At 41.1% G+C, this 26,691-nt stretch overlaps 1 protein-coding gene across 11 annotated transcripts in view; it reads right to left on the reverse strand.

Moving 5' to 3' along the window:
* The window catches only part of RPGRIP1 (RPGR interacting protein 1), a 105,171-nt gene that overhangs the window by 51,714 nt on the left and 26,766 nt on the right, over nt 1–26,691 (reverse strand). For 4 of the 11 annotated variants that reach the window (XM_067028823.1, XM_067028825.1, XM_067028821.1 and 1 more), the window contains 18 exons: nt 23,835–23,967; nt 21,193–21,467; nt 19,932–20,031; nt 19,284–19,415; nt 18,502–18,607; nt 15,229–15,252; nt 13,952–14,098; nt 13,399–13,472; nt 11,571–11,713; nt 9,675–9,835; nt 9,064–9,207; nt 8,483–8,600; nt 5,676–6,128; nt 5,363–5,514; nt 4,567–4,909; nt 3,125–3,309; nt 2,618–2,821; nt 1,948–2,086 (listed from right to left, as the gene is read on the reverse strand). In XM_067028823.1, coding sequence (XP_066884924.1) covers nt 1,948–2,086; nt 2,618–2,821; nt 3,125–3,309; nt 4,567–4,909; nt 5,363–5,514; nt 5,676–6,128; nt 8,483–8,600; nt 9,064–9,207; nt 9,675–9,835; nt 11,571–11,713; nt 13,399–13,472; nt 13,952–14,098; nt 15,229–15,252; nt 18,502–18,607; nt 19,284–19,415; nt 19,932–20,031; nt 21,193–21,467; nt 23,835–23,967 — 3,033 coding nt within the window. Of the gene's footprint in view, nt 1–415; nt 465–1,947; nt 2,087–2,617; nt 2,822–3,124; nt 3,310–4,566; nt 4,910–5,362; nt 5,515–5,675; nt 6,129–8,449; nt 8,601–9,063; nt 9,208–9,674; nt 9,836–11,570; nt 11,809–13,398; nt 13,473–13,951; nt 14,099–15,228; nt 15,253–18,501; nt 18,608–19,283; nt 19,416–19,608; nt 19,656–19,931; nt 20,032–21,192; nt 21,468–23,834; nt 23,968–26,691 lie in introns of those variants that run through there. The other 7 variants (XM_067028829.1, XM_067028827.1, XM_067028822.1 and 4 more) reach the window with 7 other exon arrangements.

Genomic DNA, 26,691 nt, shown 5'->3' on the forward strand with positions numbered 1-26,691 from the left:
GCATTTTCCATCTTGCCGCCTCTCTGTGCTTTATTCTGGATATTTTCCATTTTTCTCATTTTAGTTGTGTCTAATCTGCTTTTAACCCATCTACTTCCCTCATAAATTTCTGTATTTAGCAGTTCTATCATTTCTATTGATTCATTTTCAAATTTGCAATGTATTTTGCAAACATTTTGTAATTGTTTCAGGCAAAAAAATCCACACATAAACACAAATGGATGCCAAAATTATTAGGTGAAATCTGAGGAAGAATAAGATATTTATATGGACTCAAAATATCTTCTCGTAGATTATTTAATAATTACAAAGGGAAAAATGATAACTTTTTGATGGAAAATGTGGCAGATGCTTTCTTAGCCAAGTGATCAAAGTTAACATCACCAATAATGGCACAAACTGACATCACATACCTCCTAATGTGATGCAGTGAAAAAGGATACAATATCACTTCTGTGGTATTCCTGTAAAAAAATTCATAACCTGAATCTAACAACAAACAAACATCAAACAAATCCAAATTGAGGCACTCTCTACAGAACAGCTCATCTATACTCTTCAAAAATGTCAATATCATGAAAAACAAAGAAAAGATAAGGAACTATTCCACATTAAAGGAAACTAAGGGGACATGACTGAATGCAATGTATGATCCCAGATTAGGTAAGGGTGGTAAGGCAAGCCTGCTATAATGAACATTACTGAGACATTGACAAAATCTGAAAAATGGACTGGACATTGGGTAATAATCTATCCATGTTACGTTTGCAAACTTGATAGTTGTACTGTCGTTATATAATATCGTTTTCCTAACTGAAATATACAGCAGTAAGGGGGAATGATATTTGCAAATTATTCTCAACTGCTTCAGGAAAAAATGATAAAGCAAAACATGGAAAAGTATTAAAAGTTGATGAATCTGAATGAAGGTGTTATGAAATTTTTTGTCTTATTCATGTAGCTCTTATATAATTTTGAAATTATTTTAAAACAAAATGTTTTTAAAAACTTATAGTATCAATTTTCAAAGCCCCAGTTCCTTGCTAAAATTTTAAACTTCAGCTTTTATTTTCATGAAAGTAGTAAACACAGTTGTTAATGCAGGTTGTGGCTGACAACTCCAATATCTGGAGTCCTAGTGGGCTTCAGGTCAGCTCTTGTCTATCTAGCCTGAAGGTGCTCAAAGCACAGTTCTGCCTCTCAGAGGATAAGAGGCTCAGAATAGTGCTGCCATCAAGGTGCCAGACCAGAGTGGGAAATTCTGCTCTGGGCAGACACCTGCCTATGCTGGGCAGAAACGAGATTCAGACTGCATTCCCATTTCTCCACCCCAAAAGACCACCGGAAGCATGGTTCTGTCTCTCCACTGCTTCCTCCAGACCAGCAATATCCCCAGGCTGAAGTAATTCCAGCTGACCTCTCTGAGCTCCAATCATCTCTCCGATCTCGGCTAGGTGATTCCTCCCTCCCTAATTATTGGCACTTTAACGCTTTTAAGAAATATATTAACTTTAGCTTTTCAGTTGTCATCAGTGGGAAAGTTGGTCTGAATTACCTAGTTTGCCATTATAACCTGAAATCATAACCTTCTTTTCATTGTAACCCAAAAGCTTTGCCTTATTTTAAAAGAAATTTGGATTCATATCACAAATGAGCCAATCAGCTTCTTCCTCTTATTTCTTTGTAACCGTAAGTCACGAGGCCCTGAAATGAATTAACATTTTATGCTTGCTAGCTGAAGTGGCTAGCTAGCTAGCTTTAAATACATAGACAGCTACTTTCTTTCAGAATTACAGCTTGGTTGGCCTAACCAGCACACTTGTAACATCAAACTGAGCCTAGGATCGAAACGTTTAGCAATGAAAGATGAAAGAAGAAAGTAAATAACCAGCTTGATAAAATAATCCAATGATTACATAGGAAAATCAGGTTTTAAAAAGACAATACCATTCACAGGATGTAGGGCTTCCTTTAGTATCGGTGCTGAATGGGATGATGTCATTTCCTCTTCCATGTGCTGATTTTTTAAACCATCATCTGTGGAGATCTTAAGCCCTGAGAATTTCCATTCAGTATAGTTCACCTGCTTCACATTCAAATAACTATATATAAGTATACTGTGTAATTATAAAATTTAATATAATTCATATTGCATAATATATAATTGATGTAATTGATACAATATAAATAATGAATTATATATAATTATAGTCATATAATATATATTTATAATCTCATATATATGTGTGTATATGTATTTTAGGCTACATAGTAACTTTAATCCAGTTTCCTATGAAGAAAAGGCAGTATCAAGTACATAGTAGGTGTTCAATAAATACCCGTTCTTTATTTTGATTACAGTTGAAGTAGCCTCGTTAGGACTGTCGTACAAAAGTTCTAAGCATAAATTACAGAGTCCACAATCTGTTGAATTAAATTACATTGAAATGAACAGTCCAGAGGTTTATTAAACTATTTACATTTGTGAAAACAAATGCTCACCACAAAAAGCCATGAATATTGCTTGTGTGCCTATTTCTGCTTCTACCTCTGAGGATAATATATCTAGGGACACTACAACCCATATTTTAGTCCTTCAGGGTTTCTAAGGCCTTACCTGTAGTGTATTTCCATTTAAGATGTTATGACTAAGATACTCCATTCTGTTCTTTCCTTGAATGCCTGTTCTTTTGCCATGTTTTCTTCTTGAGTAACCTGTAACCTGGTGTTCCCTTTCCTTTCTTTCTCCCACCTGAGAAGGTTTTCGCTTAGCTTGATACTGGCCAGCTTCAATGGGAATCTCAATAGATACCATCTGGTCCTAAAGAGAAGGATCAGAGCCTTACAAGGTGATAGTTTAACAGCCTTGACACTCAAGAAATGGATTTGTGAGCTAGCATCAGACTTCATTTCTTTCCTGCCATAAAGCTGAGAGATGCCATCTCTTCCCTCCCCACAATAAAACCCAGGATTTTGCTCCATCCATAGCCTCATGGCATTATGAATGATGCAGATTAAATTTGCAGAACACATGACATTCACAGAAGGAATTTCTTTTACCCCAATTTTAATACTGTCTTCCTCAAATCAAATTTGCTCCACAGGATTGGTGGAGATCTGCTACCTGGGGAGGAAAGGAAGCTTCTTCCTCTTCAGTTGAGGTATCTAAACTGTCCTTGGTGTCCTTCTCCTCACTTGGAGCTTCTGGTTTTGGGAAACTCTCCGGGGTTAGATAGCAAGACTTCCAATCCAGTTGCACCTGAACAGATCCGTTGGGTTTCCCCTCAGGGTCCGTGAGGTTAAAATCACCTGAGAGACACACAGACATTAATAAGATCCACTCACATGAAATAGGCAAGTGAGAGTTTAACAACACCTTATCTATTACCTCCCCAGTTTGAATTTCACCATATTTTGTTTGTAATTAACATCCACCAAGTAATCATGATGACAATACACTCAGAAGTAACATAAAATATCAGTGAATATTTATATTCACTCAAAATATTTACTTCCAATATTCACTTAGAATATTTATAGGGGAAAATGGGTATCTCCAAGTTCAGGAAGGGATAGTCAAAAGGTATACAGAGAGGTATAACTTGCTTGTCATCAGTCACGCAGCCAATAAACAAGAGCACATTCTTATTACTATTACCAAATGGTTGCCATGCCTTAGGCATACTAAGAAAACCATTATCTACACCCAAGTGGTCGGTATTTTTAAAATAACAAAAGCAAAGAAAACTTAAGCAAAATGGCTTTTTCCAAATACCAGACTTCTGATTTGTAACACTGATTAATTTAACAGATGGCTCACATTGCTTCTCTTTGGCAAAGGACGAGTTGTGAGCAGAAGTGTCAGCCTTTTTCTTTTTTTTTTTTTTTTAGCACTTGTGGTATTGGAAGGAGGGAAGCCTCACACACTTCCTGGAACATCCAAAAGCTTGTTAAACATGGTTGATACTGGCTACACCCATTCACACTTCCTAATGAGAGCATGGATGTTGCTGCCTCACCCTCCCAGGACTGCAACCGGAGAGATGACCCTTCTTTGGTGTACCTTACAATCCTGGCTATGAACATATGATAAGGTAGTATGGAGTTCAGCTCCATATGGGGGGAAAAATCCAAGAAATTTGTCATATGTGGCATGGAAGACTAATTTGGGTCTAATGTTTAGAAGGAGCGGGGGAATGTTAAGTACATAGCTTATAATCTGATATCTAGTCATGTGCTAAGAAATAATAGGCCTTAAGTAAAGACAAATACTGGGGAGCACTATAGAGATGGAAAATGTTGGTTCAGACACAGAGGTATGGACTTCAGATTAGTGGGTCTACCCCCTTGGGAATCTCGCTTCTGTTGCTGAAAAGAAGCCAATGTTTCTCTATGATTAGTGAGGTTTTAAGTCTTCTACTCTCTCACTCTTGACAATAGTCTCAAATCCTTTCAGCAGGTTTTAAGAGAAACTGTTCCAAGCAAGTAATCAAAGAAAAGTAGAATTAGGACAGGGAGACAACACTGGGCAGAGAGCATAAAGAGGTAATAACCTTGAACTCCTACCTTTAATGGATTTGTTTTGTGCAAGAGGAAGCAAGGGCACTTGGACGCGACCAAGGTACGAGCCAGGCTCTGAGTCTTCATCATCAAAAACGTACACAGACAGGGCCTCCTGCCTCAGATACTGATCCAGGTCAGAAGTCACAAGCACTGGGAATCGAGCCTGGTCTCTGAAGCAGGGATTGTTACTGGCTGGAATGACGGCGGTGTCATGGTCAGAAAAGGTAAAGAAGCGATACATGGCGTATGGACTGGGTTGGGCTCCCAGCCATCGACTCTGGAGGCCGCAGCATCGGATGACTTCCACTCGCAGCTCATTCTGATGCTTCCTGGTCTCCGATCTGGGCTGAAAAGATGTTGGTCTTGGATTGAGGAAAAGGGCAGGCTGAGAGAGTCGTGCAGGTGAAGCCCAGCACCCTTAATGAGGAAGAGCTATGACCTAAAGAATTGCTGAATCCTGATTGGGTCACAGAGAAGCCTAATCAATGACTTTCACCTGCCTGCAAATTGACTCTGGCAGATAATTATCTGAGGGAGATGCTGGCACTCAGGCCTTACCTTAGCGATTGGAACAGAGAAGGCATTTTGTTCACAGCAGGGAGAGGTAGCTAGCTCCAAGGGCATGATTTCATTTCAAACTCAAGCTTGACCAAGGGAAGTATCTGGACTAGTTGTGGTGTGACAGTTTTTCTCTTTCATTCACATTCAACAAGTACTTATTGAGTGGAATACTGAGCTGTTCTCATGAGCTGCTTGGCTGAGTCTCCTCTGAGATGCATGGGCACATCCTTTTTCTCACCTCATCCTCCTGGGCCTCCCAGGCTTCAAGCACATTGGCTGACAGGTATGCCTGGGCTTTCTTTCGCTTATTGTGTGCTTGTAGGCTGGATCTTATGGGGAAGCGCAGCCTCATCCAGTACTCTAACACCCCAAAGACTTCTCCACCAGCTCCTGGGTAGCAGAAAGCATGAAAGGCATGGAGGATACAGATGGTGTGGCGAGGATCAAGAATAAAGGCAGAGGAATAAAATGGGAAACCACCAGAAGACAACTATACACTTTGGGAAATTCCACATTAGTCCCAGGAACTGTGGGAGGCTGACAGCACTTACCAGTAAGTGTGGCAGAGCCATGGACTCTCTCCACAGTTTCTAGAACCCTGTCAAAGCAAATCCAGCCAGCTGCAAGGGTGTGGTGCTCACTTGCTATAGCCTGGTGTAGATGAAGCTGGGCTGACGTCCCTTGAAGGTAGTGCAAGAAGAGGGAATCTGTCTCCACCACATACTGAGAAGTGAAGTCATAGAGGGGCTGCAGCCCTACAGCTAGTGGGGTGCAGTGGGTTTCAAAGTCATAGAAAGAATAGGTGCAGAAAGTGGTAGGTTGAGTGTCTCCAGCCTGAGCCAGGGCAGCAGGTGTCAGGAAGGCCTGGTGGATGTGCAGTTCAAAAAGATTCTCACTCTGATGCCGTGGAGAAATGTCCACTTTATCCTCATCTCCATGGTCTGGCGGTGGTTTTAGACATAATGACAACTGTTGGGTGCCATAAGCCACATCTTTGAGTTGTTCTACAGGGGAAAGAAAACTGCCTATCCATTAAAGGGTAGGGAATTCTTCCTTGGGTAAAGGAAGGTGAACAGAAAGAGAATAAAAACCACGGTGGAAGTCCAAGTTGTGACTATTTCAAGAAACGATGTGATTCAAAAAGAAAAGCAATAGAATGACAATCAGATGTGTTGAATTCTGATGGCCAAATAATCCAATGCCTACTTTAGAGATGAGGCACAACATGAGTGATTGGAAAGTAAATGCTAAACTCAGGAAAACACTGGAGGCACAATTTCATCTATAGATGACATCGTTTTGGATTACAGCAGGATCCTGTGAATTAATTGTTAAATCCAGGGCTTCCCTGGTGGCGCAGTGGTTGAGAATCCGCCTGCCGATGTAGGGGACGCGGGTTCGTGCCCCGGTCTGGGAGGATCCCACATGCCGCGGAGCGGCTGGGCCCGTGAGCCATGGCCGCTGAGCCTGCGCATCCAGAGCCTGTGCTCCGCAACGGGAGAGGCCACAACAGTGAGAGGCCCACGTACCACAAAACAAAACAAAATAAAACAAAACAAAGGGAAGGTTCAATGGTTAAAGAGTGTCTATGCCTGGGTCTAAAACTTAATGAATAAAGCTTTTTTAAAAAATTGTTAATTCCATTACAGAAACACTAGAAACACAAAATGCAAGTATTTCCAAAAGTTTGGGATATTGGCCTTGGAGAGAATAGCAAGTTACAGTCATGGTGTCTATGACATTAAACTGGGCCCCATTAAGATGATTCCTCTTTTCCAGTCAGATCAATCACAAGAATCTTCATTCTGTTAAGAATTTGGTTTAAGGCAAAAAAAAAAAATCCACTTTAAGTCAGAGTAATGGAGTAAAAGTGGGGAAGGGCACTTACTGAAAAGAGGTTGAAAATATTGGCAATGAGATACAAAATAAAGATATGTAAGACAGTCCACCAAATCTGTGCATTACCTCCCATGTCCAACCAACCAGAAACTTTGATATATATATAGTCTGCTTCAATCGGGAAGTATTTGAGTTGTCACAGTGTGTTGATGGTGAAGTTCCTATTCTAAGAGTTAAAGTAGTAGAAGAAAATATTTTGGGTACATCAGAATGTCTTCCTGCCCAAAATAAGTGGAATATAGAGACTGGTGAACAGTTTCTTAATTGATAAGATTAACATAAATAAATAAAATATATTCAAAATTTTGCATTACGTGACACAAGGTTGATAATCTTAGCATATAAAGAACTTCTACAAATTAACAATATACTATTAAGAAATGAGTAAAGGGCAGGAACAGGCAAGTCTCAAAAGAAATAATTTAAATAACTGGTAAACATACGAAAAACTCTTCAGCCTTACCAGTAATGAAAGAACTACAAGTTAAAGCAAATAAATCTTCAGAGGTAGGTAAGTGTATTTATCCTGCACTGTCCCGGGAGAAAGACCCTGAATCTGAAAGACATGAGAATTTCAATCCAAAGGATTTCCTTTGTTATATGGCAGGGACCTTTTAACTGACTCACCCTGGCATGCATAAATCATGCTGCTGAATGACCCACCTCCCTTTACTCTAGTCCCAGCCTCACTAAGTATCCTTCTTATTAATTCTGCTTCCCCAAGAACGAGCTGCCATGAGCATATTCTCAAGGCAGCAATGAAAGATCCACTATCATAAAATAACAAATGAACATTCGGGTGTAAATATCAGTCTTTGGTGAATTTGGTTAGTACAGGTCAGGTCTCTCACCACTGGGTATAATACCAAAGCCAATTTTCTCAATATGTAAGGCTGAGACCAGATCCTGGTCGACAGTGACTGAACTAAATACAGGAAGTATCACAGTAAAAAATTTGCTTAAGTGTCCAGCCACCTGCCCTGTTATGTAGACATCCTCAAACTGCAACAAAGAATTCAGAGACTTTTACAAAGAAATCACAGAAAAGGATGACAAGAGATGAGTGATGTAGCTCTATTATCTCCCAAAAACTGAACTATAGGCCTGGCTTGAGGAAACAATCTTGAGAGAGGGAGAGTGTTACCCACCCTGAGGCCCAACAGTGATACACTCTTATTTTCAAAATAGATTCAGCAATTGCTGGGCCCTGTTGAAACTCTCCAGAGAAAAGACACTGACATGATGCAGGAGAAGAAACAGCTAACCATGTATTAAAACAACAAAGATGATAGGATAATCAAGAATAGGAGGCATAAGTCCTATACCGAGACATAGAGGGTGCCCTCTTGACAGGTGCAGAGGGGACCACGGGCATTTAGCTCTGTGACAGATCCTAAGAGGAAGTGAACAAAGTACTAAGACTTGCCGGATACCGGAAGGCCATGGCTTCTTAAAATACCTTCCAGCTGATTGATACGCTTGTTCTTGAGGTCTAGGAGTTGATTCAACCTCTCCAGTTTTTCTTTGTGATCTTTATTTTCATTATTGGCTTTTGTCATCATTGCCTCCAGTTCCTCCTGAAACAAAATAATGTCTGAACTTTTCTATCTCAGTGGCCCAGAACCAAAGAGCCCAGCTAAAAAGGTGGTACTTGCTGGGTAAAGGAGACTCCACTATCTCTTTAGCAGGGCAGATTCATCCACTAGAAAAAGGCTTAGGTTCCTCACAGACCCCTCCAGGACCAATTGTGCTATTAGTGCCATAGGGTAGTATTTTTCCTGGGACTGGCAAAATTTGAACCCAGAAGCTTCCCACTTGCCATTTTCATTAGCTGGCCCCTTCTGGCTTTTATTGCCAAGGTGCCATGGGCATGTGTGAGTCCTCAAATTCTTCAAAGGACAGCACATCCTGTGTTTGCATAGGTCAGCATATCACCTTGCATCAGCCCTGGAAACTCGGGTCTTGCTTCATTCCCAGTCTTGTAAGTAGTTCCCTTGTGCCCATTTATTTATCCCCTTCCTGTACCATCTTTTCCCGCACCTGATAACACATGTTGATCTTGCGCTGCAGAATAAGCATGTCTCTGGTCTTTTCTAGTTCCAATATGGTATCTGCATGCAATACTTGCAACTCACTTAACATCTGAGACAGTTTCTTTTCTTCTTGGTTTTTTGGTTCACGGGGCTACAGAGGAAAAAGCATTGGTGAAAGGGAGTATAAATATAATAGATATAGTAATAACTATTCTCTACAGCAGCCGTTGATAATAGTAAAATACCAGCAGCAGAATCTACTCCAAAATGTAGAAGAGGACCTGTGTTACTTTACAAGTGCTCTCTCCCCTACTTCCTCATGTTCAACAGCAGCAGTGAGTAAGTTATACAATCTCCCATGGCTGTTTGCTCTTCAGCAGATCATTGCAAGTCCTCATCTGAAAAAAATTCTAAATTTTATGAGCTGTACAGTGTGGAAAAAGTCTGTGGAGCTCATGAAGCTGTCTCTACTCTCAGCCTTCTCATATACTTCCAAATATTGTCCTCAGTCAGGACAAAATACTATTCAGTTAGTTTTCTAGTCCCTTCATCTTTTCAAGGGATATTTGCCAGTAATCCCTCTTGTAGAGGGACTTGTTTGATTAAAGATGCTCTTACCTCTATCTGAGTGGCCTCTTGGAATAGAGCTGGATAAGTGGCTGGTTCAGATTGCCAGTCAAGAGGTTGGGAAATTGTGTCTTTATTTCGGAGGTCCTCCACTTCCTGTTTATGCTTCTGAAGCAGGTTGGTGACTTCAAGCTTCAGATCCTTGTTTTGAGCTGGGGAAAAAATAATACAGAAAGCTGAAACTCTGTAGTTAGCAACAACCATATTAAAGTTGGCTCCAGTGTGAATTAAATTTTCCCACTAATGTTTAATTCATTTTATAAACTTGCCCTTAGAGAAGCAATTCTCCTTATTTCTACAAAGGGGTTCTAGCTTATTGACCCTGAGTTGACATTTGGACTCCAAACACACACCAAAAAAACACCTGCAGAACTGTAGTATGGAAGGCAGAAGTACCACCACCACAACAAAATCAGAGCCACTTGACCGACTGGGATAGTCCAAACTTTTTTTTTTTTTTTTTTTTTTTCTGTACGCGGGCCTCTCAGTGTTGTGGCCTCTCCCGTTGCGGAGCACAGACTCCGGACGCGCAGGCTCAGGGGCCATGGCTCACGGGCCCAGCCGCTCCGCGACATGTGGGATCTTCCCAGACCAGGGCACGAACCCGTATCCCCTGCATCGGCAGGCGGACTCTCAACCACTGCGCCACCAGGGAAGCCCAGTCCAAACTTTTTGACAGCACCATTTAATTCAGTATCTCCCCAACCGTTCCCCAACTCCATCTGACTTCTATGCTATTGGCTCTCTGTGACACCCACCTTGACTCCGACCCTGAGTTGGAGGAAGAGAGGTTGGGCATTTGGACATTTCCATGTGTGTTTCGGGGAAGGAACGTGATCAGTGTTTAGTGTGATCATTTCAGTATCATGCATTACAGAGGAGGTTAGATTAGATTACCCATAAGACTTCACTTGTACTTCATACATACTACAAGATCCTTAGCATGCGCTCCTAAGCTTTATCCTTTTATGGTTCCTGACTCTATTTGTCTTCAAGTCATATTCTTTTCCTCCACTCTTTTATGTGAATATACTAGAATATGATGAAATGTAAGTCTGATAAGACTAAATATCAAGGTCCAGCCTGGCAAAAAGAAGGGAGACAAAGGTCTCTTTGACAGTATTTAAAAATCTTCAGAATAACTACTGTGATCCAAGAATTAAGACAGGGGGAAAGGGCTTCCCTGGTGGTACAGTGGTTAAGAATCCACCTGCCAATGCAGGGGACACAGGTTTGAGCCCTGGTCCAGGAAGATCCCACATGCCATGGAGCAACTAAGCCCATGAGCCACAACTACTGAGCCTGCGCTCTAGAGCCTGCCAACCACAACTACTGAAGCCCGAGCACCCAGAGCCGGTGCTCTGCAATAAGAGAAGCCATAGCAATGAGAAGCCTATGCACCGCAACCAAGAGTAGCCCCCACTCGCCACAACTAGAGAAGGCCTGTGCGCATCAACGAAGACCCAATGCAGCCAAAAATAAATAAATAAAGTAAATAAATTTTTTTTAAAAGACAGGGAAATAGTAGTGGTAACCAAGAGCAATAATTTGCTTCTCAATTTCAGGCATCAGATGCTAAAAGGCAGAAAAATTCATTTTCAACATTTCCAATAAATTAAGTGACTGTTTAAAAACATTTTAAATTAAGAATTGGCATTCTCTCACGTGGAAAGTCAATATGTAGGGAAAAGTATGTGTGAGGTAGGTGTCATTCTTTCTTGATTGTGAATCTGACCTGACTGCCAGTGTTCTTATTCTAGTTATCCAGAACCCACACAAAAATAGGATCAAATGATGGGATTGGAGAAATGCTGGCCCAAGTTCCCTTCTCCCAAACCAGATGTAGAGGATGCCTCATCTGAGAGAGTTCTTCAGGACTTGACCTACCTTTCTCTCTTGACAGTTGAAGTAAGACTTTTCTCTTCTCCTCCAGCTCAGCATCCAGCTGATCTTGCAACTGAGAGACTTTCTGCTGTAGCTGTTCTCCTTGCTCATTGCTCCAATGAGGCTGATTACTGCTATCCAGCATGCTGAAAATGGGAAGCAAGTAAGGAGGGAGGGGAGAGTTGTCAGATGGACACTCAAAGGTGAGTGATATGACGTCTTTATTACACAGTTTCAGCATCTCCTGGGTCTTGTTCATCATTCATTTCCCTACATGTTTTTTCTGCCCCTGCTTTCTCTGTAACTGTCATTTACCAACTGCCTTGGAACTTTTGGGTCCTACTGAGGAGTTGCTTAGTATCACTTCTGTTTAAGTCTCAAATAACTCCCTGGGCAAACAACGCAAGTCATATCTATTTCCCAAGGAACTTCTCCAGCATGATGGTTTTCTTTAGTTAGGGAACTGTGTACCAAGACATTCTCAGGCCTGCTAGATTAGAAATAAGTAACAATATTCTTCTTTTCCTTACTCCATTCCTCTGTCTACTTTCACCAGTGGCTAGTTTAGAGAATACTTGCCTTTGAATTAGATTGTAAATTATTACACTGAAGGGCAGGAACTAAATTTTTCAATAACTGCAGCCTGCACACCACTATAGCTAGCTGTCAGGGCAGACCCATCTTGAGTGTAAAAGACACATGGCCAGTTCTTGATTATTTACACAAGTGAAGTGACATTGATAATCAAGCAATTATTTCTGCTTATGTCTTTTTCCTAGTCATCATTTTAATAAATGTGGTCTAAAAACAACTTGTTAAGCTAGTACTAAGACTTCTTGGCACTTCCTGCCCATACATTACATGATGATCCAAGAAGATAATGTTATGAATAATGAAGGGAAGAGATCAATAGTAATGTCTACCACAGGGAGTCTTCAAAGTGGGTAATCCCCACACTACCTTATTTCACTGAGTTGAAGAGCATCAGTTGTTCCCAGGATGCTCCCATGCAACCTCCCCAATCTATCCCCTGCTGCCTTTAACTTAGTAAGAAGGCGCGTTTAATTTTTTTAAACTTAACAGGGTTTTTGGGTTTTTTTTTGCGGTACGTGGGCCTCTCACTGTTGTGGCCTCTCCCGTTGCGGAGCACTGTGCCACCAGGGAAGCCCTAAACTCACAGGTATTTTTAATTTCAAAATTACTACGTAAATATATGCTTGTGAAAAATTAAAATGATATAGAAGTATATAGAATAAAAGTGCCTCTTTGCCCTATTTCGTCCTTTCATCTCATTAAAAGTTTGTGGATGCACACACATGACATAAATTAGGTCACAATTAACACATTCTTTGGCAATTTGATTTTTCTTTTAATAGTATATCCTAGGCATATAGATCTATCTCATTTTTTACAGCTTTATACTGTTTCAACGTGGCGGTGCAACATGATTTATTTAGTCGATCCCTATCAGAAGAAATCTGGATGGTTTCCTTTTTTTTTACTATTAGTAATTAAATTAACAATGTATTAATTAACATTCTTACTACACAGATCTCTTTGCACATACACAAGAGGATTTCTTTAGTTTTCATTTCAAAAAATGGGTTATCTGGCATAAAAGATATGCACGTTTAACATTTTTTTGATAGTGTCAAATTCCCTTCCAAAAACAGTCTGCCAATTTATATTCTCACTAACAGTACTGAGTACCAGTTTCCCTGTATCCTTATCGAGACTAGGTATTATTTTTATTTTTAAAATTCGGAAGGCACTTTTCAGTAATTGTCTTTTATAACAAAAAAATGTTCTGAGATCCAAACTTGGTACTCACTTTTCTAAGAGTTTGTCATAATTGTCATTCAGCAATTTTCGTTCTTTTTCCAAATCTTCAACTCTCTCCTGAAACTAAGAATGATAGTAGAGTGCCTGAGACAAGATTTTAAAATCTATTGTCTTGCACAGGGTCTCCCTTTTCTGTTGCAGGGTGGGACTTGGGTGGGAGATTTTCTATGTTCATCTCCTATGTCTATGAGGATCCATTCAACTACAAAGACTTGAACCAATTGAAGGTGTGATAGAAATTTTTATTGGAATTAATGAGGATTCTCTGAATTAAATTTTCATGTCGTCTGGGTTTCTACTGTTAGGGAAACAGCAGAACATTATAATAGAGAAAAGACTTTGGAGAACAGACATAAATATAAATCCCGGTTTTTCCCCTAATGGTATAATCTTGAGCAAGTTATTTAACCACCTGGAATCTCATTTTTCTTATTTGAAAAAATAAAATACCCATATTTTTGCTAAAATACACTTATAAACATCTCTGAAATTGGAATGTCACATACAACTGATGGTATCTTTCAATTACTATTGTTATTTACCTCTTTCAGTGTTATCTGCAGGATGGACACATCTTCCAGTTGGCTCTTCAAGCTCACAGCCTTCTTGCTCTCCTCCTTCAGCTCTGCCCTGAGCTCATTCACTTGGCTGAGGAGGGCATCATGGGCTGTACCCAGGATTCCCTGATTCTGGGGCAAAAGGATAGTTGCTCTGGGAATGTTTATATCACTCAGCAGGAGGGGTCTCAAGATACAAACAACTGGAGCATTCCCTAGTGGATGTCTCAAAGAAGGGCTTTGATTTATAGTATGTTGCCTTTGCACTGTAAATTGACCTCGTTTCCCACCCTAGCATTTCTCAGGAAGTACCATTTCCCTGTTAGTGAGGATTTTCCACTCTGGGAAACTGTAATTTGTCACTGGAGCCTTAATTTTCCCAAGGTTCAAATTCAACCTTGATTCTAAATTAAGTGCCACCTTTCTCAGCTGCCTTTACCTTCTAAACTATGTGAATGTTTTTTATGATGAAATATTTTTCCTTTTGCCCCTAGCAAAGTGACATGTTAACTCTAGAAGTTAAGTGCATTTTTCTGGCAGAGTTCCCAGCATGACCATGTTCCTTCTGGTGAGGAACAGTTGTGGCTGGTCATGTTGGGAACTCTGCCTTAGTGACTCTTTTTTTTTTTTTTTTTTTTTTTGTGATACATGGGCCTCTCACTGTTGTGGCCTCTCCCGTTGCGGAGCACAGGCTCTGGACGTGCAGGCTCAGCGGCCATGGCTCACGGGCCCAGCCGCTCCACGGCATGTGGGATCTTCCCGGACCGGGGCACGAACCTGTGTCCCCTGCATTGGCAGGCGGACCCCCAACCACTGCGCCACCAGGGAAGCCCTGCCTTAGTGACTCTTAATCACGGACACTTACCTAGCTTCACCTGTACCCCACTCACAGAGGTGCAAATATTTAGTAACACCAGAGAAAGTTTGCAACAACTTTGCTATATCTCACCACCTCACACATGCTAGAGGACTACTCTTAGGAATTTTTGAACAAATGCTATAATTCTCTGTAGCAATAGGCTGAAAAATACTATTCTAATTATTTCTCAACTCAGATCTCATATTTCAATTTTTGTGAAAACAATGCAGTATCTTCTGATAATAGTGCTGGTACCATTTGTCTCAATAAAAATTATATAACATAATAACTTTGATATAGTTAGCTAAATCCTGGTGTTATGTTACTTGAAGATGAAGATTCATTTGGGTTTCATTCCTCTGATTACTAAGAAACAGAGAGTTAAGGAGTCTTTATTAAGTACCTTCTGGAGCAGAGTTTCATATGCCTGAAAGAAAGAAAAAAGTATTATTCTGTTGATATATCAATTTGATGTTTATTTTGATGTTTATAATACAAATGTTTAAATATTTATTTTAAAAGACGTTATAAAAAATTCCCATAAATCAAGTCAGTTTGTGTGCCTGTTTACTAATTGCTGCTCCTTTTCCCCTGCCCTAGCTTGCCAGGCAGTCTGTGAATGTAAAAGATGACACCATTTCTTTAAAAAGGATGAAGGGTCATTTATTCACATTTGCATTGCATTTGGTGGATTTTCTAAGAAGTATTTTTTTTTTTTTTTGCGGTACGCGGACCTCTCACTGCTGTGGGCTCTCCCGTTGCGGAGCACAGGCTCTGGACGCGCAGGCTCAGCGGCCATGGCTCACGGGCCCAGCCGCTCCGCGGCATGTGGGATCTTCCCGGACCGGGGCACGAACCCGTGTCCCCTGCATCGGCAGGCGGACTCTCAACCACTGGGCCACCAGGGAAGCCCCGCTAAGAAGTATTTTTATTTTCAAACTAGGTGCCATCTCTTACTCATCATGCTTCAGAAAGGTCTCTTTCCAGTTTTAGAAATAGAAAAAACAACAATAGCCAAACTCACAACAACAGCTACTATTATTGGTTGAGTAATTACTATGTTATATGTTACTGTGTGTTTCATTATCTCTTACATTATGATCATCATAATTGTTTCATATATATTATCTCATTTAATCCTTACAACAAATCTGAGAGGTATTGTTATCTAAACTTTAAAAATGAGAAACCCAAAGCTCATAGAGCTAACTTGCCCAGAAACGCACAGCTTTCAAGGGGCTGAGGCAGAACTTTACCTCAGCCTGTGTGACTCCAGAGTCTGCACTACTGACCACATTTTACTGCTAAGGGATTAAGAGGATGCAAACTTGTCTTAGTATATGTGTAAGTAAGCATGACTAGAAAGGTAAATTGCTTTAAAAAACCAAATTGTAGGGCTTCCCTGGTGGCGCAGTGGTTGAGAATCCGCCTGCCGATGCAGGGGTCACGGGTTCGTGCCCTGGTCCGGGAAGATCCCACATGCCGCGGAGCAACTAAGCCCGTGAGCCATGGCCGCTGAGCCTGCGCGTCCGGAGCCTGTGCTCCGCAACGGGAGAGGCCACAGCAGTGAGAGGCCCGCATACAGCACAAAAAAAAAAACAAAAAAAACCAAATTGTAAAACCTACATTTTAGAAAATTATTCACCATTTTAGGTCATCTTTACCACTACCACTAATATGGGCAAGGACATTCAATTTAGAATGGCTTTCTCCCTTTCTTCCTTTAATGCAATGGAAGAATAGATGGATTTTTAAAAACATCTAATTCCACAAATATAGCTATTTATCTATACAACTTTAAAATGACTTCCTTCCCAGATTTCCCATCCTTTCAGTGCTACCAAAATTAACCGAATCAAAAGAATACGAGCATATGCACAGTTCTCTACAAAACATAGGTTTGGAGTTTGGCCTTGTACAGATGCCTTTAGTCCCAATCAAAACAGACATACCAAGGGCAGCACCAGCTGTAGCTAATCTCAATGAATGGCACCATCATTTAATCACCCAAGCTAGAGACCCAGGAGTCATCTCTCATTTCTCCTTTTCCCTCACCCACTCTACTTTGGTGATGAAGTCCATCCTTCCACTTCCTGGACCTCTCCCAACACAGTCCTTTCTCTATGAGCCTCTCTCACTGCCTTGGTTGGGACCCTCATCCTGCCTCCCTTGGATCACTGTACTCATCTGTTACCTCCAGCCTTGTACCAGCCAACCTATCATTCACTCTGCTGCCAGATGATCTTTCCTGGTAGTTGTGTCATTTTTGAGAAGTTGAAAATTTCAGAAAAGTATAAGTACTATAATAGCAGTCATCTATAATTCTACTACTACCCAGATAATCATTATTAGTGCTTTATAATAGTTTCTTTAAAGTATTTTTTTTATTAAAATGTATTTCAAAATATTTTGGACATTAAAAAAAGGCAAAGTGATCTCTCTGGGGAAAAAAAAATTGATCATGTTACCAACTTGCTTAAAACCTTTCTGCAGCTCTCACTGTCTGTAGGATAAAGTCTAAATTCCTGATAAGACCTCCATGACCTGATCCCTGATGTTTCTCACCTCTGTGCCTGGCCTACACCACTCTTCCCCAGAAAGCCCTTCCCTCTTTTTCACGCTCATTAACACCTGCCAAACTGTCAGTATTTGGCTAACGAATAGAATCTCTTATGGATTGTTTTCAGATCCTGCGCCCCATCCTCTGGCAGATCTGACTATTCTCTCTTTTGTGTCCCACCCATACCCTGTTCGTGGATAGCTGTACTTGTTTACATCTTGTCCTCTCACTCTTGTAAGCTCCTTGAAGGCAGGAGCTGTCTTAATTATCTTTTTAATCTTTGTATCCAAGCGCTTTGCACAGTTCGTGGTAGTCAATAAATGTTTATTCAATAAAAGAATGGTGCCAATCTATTATTTAGACCATCTATGCCCTATTTCTACCATTCAGATATGAGTTTGCATTGTGTGGTCGTGAGAAGAGTGTGAGCCTCGATGCCAGATAAAACTGGACTCAAATCCTGCTCTGCCTCTTGCTATTTTTATAACTTGAGCAAGTTACTTAACTTCTTTGAGGCTCAGTTCCCTCATCCGTTAAACGTACTTACCTTTATGGCTGTTGTCAGGCTTAAATGAGATCATGATTCTAAGTATCTAGGACAGAGTCCGTCACATAGAAAGTGCTCAGTAATCTGGTTTCCTTCCCCTCCCCTGTGACTGCTCTTGGCTCCCCAAGTTTAATTAAACTCTGGTTGTGGTTTTTGGCTTGGAACTTAACCTGACACAAGGTAACCTCACTTAATTCCCCCTTAGCAGGCAGGGCTTGAGCCTTCTTCCCAGCAGAGGGATACGGGCAAGTACTGGAAAAAGAATGGATTCTGAGTTGTAAGGCTTGGATTTGAACATCACCTATCTATTGTGTGACTTTGTTTTTTTTAAAATTTAATTTTATTTATTTTTTTATACAGCAGGTTCTTATTAGTCATCCATTTTATATTCATCAGTGTGTACATGTCAATCCCAGTCTCCCAATTCATCACAATTGTGTGACTTTCAACAAACAACTTAGTTTCTCTCCATTGTGGTCTCCCATGTGTAAAGTGGAGAAAATAATACAAATCTCTTAACTAATTGATTTTCTTCCCCCAAAAAGGCACAGCTGATGATGGCAACTCACAGCTTGAACTTCTGTTAATTGTGCTTTTGTCACAGCCAAAGAAGTATTCCTTTCATGTAAGAGCTTCTTAAGTCGAATCAGCTGTATATTCTCCTTAATGGAAGCTCTGGAGAAAGAAGACAGTGCTAAAATATCCTCTGTGAATGGACAGAGTTAAGTATTTTTCCCCCTGTGGATATGGACAGGGACACAAAGGAAGATCGTTATTTCTGAGCCTAAGAGATCATGTTTTCTTTATCGTTTGAAAGGTATTGGGGGAGGATTTGGGTTCGCTATACTCTGTCTCAGAGATTCCCAATTCTAGCTGCTGTGGGATGTTGACAGTGAAGGAGGCAGCGTGGGGAGAAGTGGCAGGGAGGTATACGGGAAATCTCTGTACTTTATGCTCAATTTTGTTGTGAACCTAAAACTGCTCTAAACCTAAACTGCTCTAAAAAAAGCCTATTTTTAAAAAAGTTTTCCAGGGACTAAAACAGACCAGCCATGTAAAAAAAAAAAAAAAAAGTTTTCCAGGGACTGATGCACAGTGGGGGCTGAGAGCCCCCATCTGGTGATGAGGATGCAATAGTTTTCCTTCTATGAAGTGAAGCAGCAGACCTTTTATGATATATAAGCATCCCTTTTATATTAATCCATTCCTTAACCACTTAGGCCTCGGGGTCTACTTCTCAGATAGAATTAATCCCAAGTATTCTCTTTTCCTCTGAGATGGAAGAAAGGTTCAAACAAGAACCTCTTTTTCAGTTCATTATGGCTTGAGGCATGGAATGTCACACCCTTACCGAAGCTCTGTGGCCTTCTGAGCACACTCCAAAGAGCTTCTCTGTGCAAAATTCTCATCTTTGGACCACATCTTCTCAGAAGACTTGGGTGGTTCTTCCACTTGCATAGTATCGCTGGTCATAATGTGGGCACTGTTAGGCATGCATAGACCAGTGAGCTTAATCATAATTATGACTTTGTTAAAAGAGATTATACTGTTAGAATATTAAACACGAAAAGAAGAATTAGAAACCGCTGTTATAGGGGTTTAGAACTGGGCTCTCACATATATAAAAAGAACTTAGAGGAGTTAGTAATCTTGGCATATGTGGAGGATAAACTTACCACATATAGCTTTCCAGTGTCAAACAGAAATATAAGTGAATTACGACCTAAGGGGGGAAATATAAAGGGAAAGAGAGGGAATACGTATTCTTCAATTAAGGAAAAGGCTTTTATTTTCCTTTCCTTGGAAGACAAAGAGATGCTTATTTTCCATTTTTAAGCAATGAAGTTGGAATTTGACAACTTCCAAATTGGGCTGACTTTCATCTTCTCTGATTATTCTGGAAAGACTCAAAAAAGGCAACATTCACTTGTTCCCTAAATGAGGTTTTTCCAATTAAAGTTGAAAGAGTAACAGCTCAGGATAAAGGAAAAGAACTCACTGTTCGCTGGGTTCACTGGATACTTCACCTCTGGCTTTTTCATTTGTCACATGTTCCTTGAACGTGGGAGGAGCTGTGTAGCTCAGCCTGTCCCTTGACTCTGAAAATTTAGACAGAAGATGCAGACTCTGGCAACAGATTTTTCCAGAACCCCAAGTGCTAGAAATGGAACACCAAGTGCTGGAAGTAGGGAGCCTTGAGATCTGGAGGAAATCCTTATATGACCAATGATCTCAGAGGGGAGCTTCTCAGTTTTTACTCTTGCATAGACATGCAACTACTGATTTAATAAGTCAGCGGGACTACAGACTCTCAAGTAGGTCAGTATAAAGGGGAAGAAGAGCAGGGACTGTGTGTCTAACTCTAATGCATCTTTGTCTCTAGTGCCTAGTATATAACTGGTATTCAATAAGGCTGAAGTTAAACTGAATTGAAATTTAGACTTATTTAGTTTTTCTACTTTTAGCTGTTTTCACAAAGATTTTGTTGGCTTAAGGAGGGAGCTTGAAAATATAGGACTGTGCTGAACAAAACCTAACATTGAGTCCCCAGGGTTAAGACACCCCATTCCCATGGACCTAAAACAGGGATGAGTAGGCCAGGTGAAGGAAATTTACACACAGCACTATATTTTATTCAGTGTTGGGTTCCATAGCAGCCAGAGACGCTTAGCTACTTGAGATACAGGAAGATGAAAATCTGCAGCTCCTCACTAAACAGACTGATTTCCAGGCCTGGACTTCAGGAATAGGCTTTGACAATCTCTGAACCCATGGAATTGTATGCAAAGTTTCGTCTATGTGTATGTGCATTTTTCTTGGGAGAACGCCTAGCTTTTGATCATGGTTGCAGAGGAGTCCATTTCCCCCAAAAGGTGAAGAACCCCAGTTTTAGAGGCACAGGCCACTTAGCCCAGAATCCCAGAGTCCCAGGAGAGGGACCTGTCTTAAGATCACTGCCGCTCACACCTAAGCAGGTCATCAAAGTTATCTCTGTTTTCTAGAGCCCTGCAGTACTTGACCAGCAAAGTTCCCATTTCCATTGTCTGATTCTCCTCTCAGCAGTACTGCATGGTGAACTGAGAACTTTGAACTGGACATCCTACTCAGGAAAAAAAGATTTTAGGGAGGTAGAAAGGAACGAGAACAAAAGAACAAAATGGGCGTGGTGGGCGGAATAAAGCAGTGGGAGGAAAATGTGCCTGGCACATCAATCCTTCCCAGTGTTTTGGCCCTGTCGGGGACTTAGCCCTGAGCCTCACCCCTCTTGGGTTTCTCGGCCCCCGCCGCCCCGGCGGTGTGGAGCTGTCTGTGTCCCGCGTGGACGCGAGGCTGGGTGCAACGGGGAGCAAGGGGGCCGACGCGCTGGAACTGCAGTTGCAGCCCGTGCAGCGGGGGGCGCAGGTGCTTGGGGGGCCGCTGCCGCCACCCTGCGTTCCGCCGCCGCCTCGCAGGCCCCGAGAGCTGCTCCGCCGCTGCCACCTCGGCCCTCCTGTCCTGGCCTGCTGCGGCGGACCGGAGCAAGGCTGTCCTCATCCTGTAGGCAAAAAGAGAGCTGGTGGCTCGTGCCCTCTCCTTCTATGACAGTTACTATCTGTACAGTTTATCTGGTGGTTAATAATCTGAATTGATCTCTGATATAAACTTATGTGCTGTAGTCCACTATTTACACTTAAAAATTAATTTTCTGCCCCCAATACACTGTAACTTTCAGAGCAGGGACATCTCGGTGTCTTTGTTCATTCTGTTGCAGTGCTCACACACTCTCTTAGTAAAAAATGAGGCACTCTTCAGTATATTCGTGTGTATATTTATTTTAAAATTATATAGTTTCTTTTGTACTAATAAATTATGGTCACTATAAAACAGAAACAAAAATACGAATTTTTAACAGGGAGATAATTAAATATACATAGAAATTTTAATATTTACTTCTCCAGTCCCAATTGTCCACACATTCCTGTATATGTGCCCACTCTAAGGATTATTCCTCTATACCCACCCTGCTTACACCGAGCCTTACCTACAATGGATAGTCAATCACTACTTATTATCTTGACCTAAAATCATACTTTTAACCATTACCATCAGATTCTGTGTTCCCATTGCCTCTGCCAGTTCTGACATTTACTGACTATGTGGCCTGGGGCATGTCATTAACCTTTTGTGCTCAGTTTCCTCATCTATAAATAAAGATAAAAATAGTACTTGCTCATTGGATTGTTAAGAGGATAAAATAGGTTAATATATATAAAGGGCTTTGAACAGTGATGGTGTGTTGTAAGCACTGTAGGAGTTAGTTATTATTATTATTACATATCATTATATCCAGATAAAGAGATCACGGCATTAAACAGCTAGGTAACTTGCCCCAAGTCTGAGGGGATAGCATCCAATTTAGCCACTTACTATCTATAACCTCAAGTACTTTTTGGTTACTGAACAACAGACAAGGTTTTTTGGCCCATGCAACCATCTGACTTCACTGGATTCTCGAGTTCTCCACAGTATAAAAGAATCTCCAATTCTGAAGAGTGTTGGCATACAGTGGAAGCCTGCAATACTGCAGATTCTAAATGAAGCTCTGAACCACTCCTGGGGATTACCAATGAGAAAGCAAAGCAGTGCTCTTGACATCGGGGAATTGGTCTGACATAGCTAGTCCTCAGTGTTGTTTGGTGGCCTGGCGTTCACAACTAGGCCATGTTACTGCGCTGTTGGACATAATCTCACAGAACAACAACATCACAGAAGGCCACTCTGAGACCATGACACAGTGATACCAAACAAGGCCGCTGCATACTTTTGTCTCAGCCCAGACAAAAACAAGTTCACTCTGCCGCCCGCAGAATACCAAACGTGCTCCTCTCCTGGCTAATATGAGTGACTGCTGCTTCTACCCTGATTGCAGCTTTGGCCTCACTCTAGTCTAACCTCCCTGTATACAGATAAGACATTGAGATATCCAAACACAGAACTGCCCCTGCTTTCTGACAGTACCGAATCTAGAGCAAACTTCCGTTACCTTGGACCCTCCCCTAAATCACCCAACTGAAGCCAAAATCCTGTAATAGGCTCTAACAGTCTTACTGAGATGGCCATGGTGTGCACTTTTTCAAGCTACAGCAGTAATTAACCCAACTTGCCCAGCTATAGGTGTGTTCCTGGTGGTCTCTGGCTGGGAGGCATTGACACAAATATCTTCAAAATGTGTCCTAGATATTAAACCCAGACTTCTGGAACTCTCATTCTGCCCGTCTATTTATCTACCCACACCCCATCTCAGCTTCTTTTCCAGGTCTGCACCCAAAAGATACACTTTTGAAAGCCAATACCCTGAAGTCACTGTGTATGGTATATTTTGGAGTTAAGAGCTCGCTGGCTATGACTTTGGGCAAGTTACCTAACCTCTTTGTGCTCCCTTTCATTCTTAATGACGATTCTTTCATAGTATTAAATGAGTTAACAAATATAAAGCACGTATAACATGCCTGCATACCCTGTGTACAGTAAATGATCAATACGATTTTTGGTTTTGTTTTGTAAATAAAAACCCCTTCCCTTACTTGCCCCTGCAGCCTTTGGTCCCCTGAGATTTTGGCCATTCCCCCATCTCCGTTCTCTCTTTTGTGACCAGGGCAGATGCCTGCCCAGTCTCTTGCTCTTTGGGTTGGAATAACTCTGATGATGCTTTATGAACTATGGCCACAGTCTATTGATGTGTTTGGCAAGAAAACAGAATAAAGTAATATTGCTTCAAAAATTATTTTTGGAGTTAACCATCCTTGACATTTGAATTGTTTTCTGGTGTAGACATCTCAGGAAAATGTATTCTTTTTGGTTTATTGTGGTATAGGCCTGGTGTAGATACAGCTTCTAAAGACGTAAGGAGAACTCTGGGTACCTTTTGATCTCATCCTGTTGCTTCCAAAAAAGCTCCTTCACCAACATGTGCTCTTCACGAAGACGAAACAAACTGTCCTCCAATTCTTCCCGGGTCATCCTGCTCAAGGGTAGTTGAGTCTTTATATTCTTACCTAAAGTCCCAGGAGAGGGTAAATGAAGATTATTTTTACATGTAATTTTTTAACCCATCATATCTCTCACCACATCTTGCCCAGAGGGCTTGAATCTATTTTGAGTCATATGTTTAAGAGGAAATTCAGGAAGTATAAGAAATGTGTACCAATGGACCTCTTTATCATTCCATGTCACTCGTGGATATGGAAAATCATTCCAGCATATGACTCAACCTCCTGTCTGGAAAGGATATTCTCTTTCTAAAAGTATCAAATAGGGCTTTTAGTCTATTTAATTTTTATTTTTAATCCACTCTTTTATTTTTCCTCCTCATTAGATAATTTGGACCTAGATAAGGATTGTGCCCACAACTGTCTTCAAATCCCCAGTAAGGAAAAGGATAGAAAACGTTTTTGAGTACCAAGAGTCATTGCCTTTGTTTCCGTGGTGTGGAGAAATTGTCCCCAAAGCTGCCTCCTTGGAATACAGCCTCTGCTTGATCTAAGAAGAGGAAACTACACTACACCTTTGAGTGTGTGAGCGTTCACTAGTCTAGAGTCAGCTCTGATCTTGTAGCAGCCATTCTAAAACCCAGAGCTCAAAATACAGCTCCTTTCCTGGAAGAAAGAGAGCTCAGAACCTTAGTCTCAGAACCACGTAAGGTACCACTACCACATCTCCAATCTATCCTTTGGAAATGATGAAATGTAAGTTTAAAAAAAATAACTTTATTGAAGTATAATTGACATGTATTATACTGAACATACTTAAAGTGTAAAATCTGATTAATTCTGACATAGGTATGTATCTGTGAAACCATCACCACAATTAAGATAACAAACATAAAAGAAGAAAAAAAGATAATGAACATATCCATCATTGCCAAGTTTCCTTGTGCCCCTTAGCAATCCATTCCTCTCCACCCCATCCTAGCCCCAACCCACACCTTTGTTCCCAGGCAACCACTGATACATATGTTTTATGTCACTTCAAATTCGTTTCTATTTTCTAGAATTTTATATAGTTTGAATCATCCATTATATACCCAGCGTTTTTTTTTTGGAGCGGGGGGCGGGGGTGGGGTGTCACTACACTGTGCCATGCCCCCAACCAGGGATTGAACCCATGTCCCCTGCATTGGAAGTGTGGGGTCTTAACTGCTGGACCTCCAGGGAAGCCCCCCCCCTTTTTTTTTTGTCTGACTTCTTTCACTCAGGAGTATTATTCTGAGATTCATATGTGGTGTTTCATTTATCAATAGTTCCTTTTGATTGCTGGTAGTATTCTGGATAAACCATAATTTATCCATTTACTGTCGATGGACATTTGGATTATTTCCAGTCTTGCGTTATTACAAACAGAGCTACTATAAATATCTGTGTATAAATCTTTGTGTAACATGTTTTCATGTCTCTGGGTATATACACAGGAGTGAAATAGTTGGGTCATAAGGTAGGTACTTTTTTGTGTGTGTGTGTGGTACACAGGCCTCTCACTGTTGTGGCCTCTCCCGTTGCGGAGCACAGGCTCCGGACACACAGGCTCAGTGGCCATGGCTCACGGGCCCAGCCGCTCCGCGGCATGTGGGATCTTCCCAGACCGGGTCACGAACCCGTGTCCCCTGCATCGGCAGGCAGATTCTCAACCACTCCGCCACCAGGGAAGCCTGTCATGTTTAACTTTTTAAAAAAATTGCCAAACTGTTTTCCAAAGGGATTATACCATATTATATTCCCACCAGCAGTGTATGAGAGTTCCAGTTCCTCTACATCTCATCAACACTTGGTGTTTTAAATTTTAGCCATCCTAGTGGGTATATAGTGGTTTTAAGTGTATTAATTTGCATTATTAATTTACATTTCCTTAATGACAAATGATGTTGAACATTTCTTGTGTGCTATATGCTATCTGCATTTCTTCTTTTTTTTTTTTTTTTTTTTTTGGTGGTACGCGGGCCTCTCACTGTTGTGGCCTCTCCCATTGCAGGGCACAGGCTCCGGACGCGCAGGCTCAGCGGCCATGGCTCACGGGCCCAGCCGCTCCGCGGCATGTGGGATCTTCCCGGACCGGGGCACGAACCCGTATCCCCTGCATCGGCAGGCGGATTCTCAACCACTGCGCCACCAGGGAAGCCCTGCATTTCTTCTTAAATAAAGCGTGTTCAAATCTTTTGCTCATTTTTTATTGTTGGATTTTTAAAAATATTTTTATTGTTGAGTTGTAAGAGTTCTTTGTAAATTCTGAATATAAGTTCTTTGTTGTATATACGTTTTGCAGACTTTTTTTCTCTCTGTGTCTTGAGTTTGTCCCTCTAGGCAAGAAGCCACCCTACTGCCTAATTTTGAAGGACCTCTTTATGTCAGGATAGGAATGAGAGAAGATGAAAACAGAGTGGGTAATAGCATGTGTAATCATTGCAGATGAAAATCATGCATATGAAGGAGAAATCTTGAGGTGAGATGAATTCATGGAAGTCAGGGATCTGGCTAGTCTCTGATTCTATTTCTTCCTCCAGCGAATCGTTAACCCTCCTGACCCAGATTAAGTCAGCTGTGTCTCAGATATCTTCCTATGAGGCTAAGACTTCCTACACAATGACTTTCTATGAATAGTCTTGTCTGATTAAATGATACTGAAAGACTGTTTGTTCAGTTAATGACACAGTCTTCCCAAGTAGAGAATATTATCGAAAGGAGTTTGGATCTCTATCTATGCAATCTATTTGGTCTCAAGAAGACCAG

The sequence above is a fragment of the Kogia breviceps genome, chromosome 3, assembly GCF_026419965.1.
Source record: "Kogia breviceps isolate mKogBre1 chromosome 3, mKogBre1 haplotype 1, whole genome shotgun sequence".
NCBI classification, from domain to species: Eukaryota; Metazoa; Chordata; class Mammalia; order Artiodactyla; family Physeteridae; genus Kogia; species Kogia breviceps.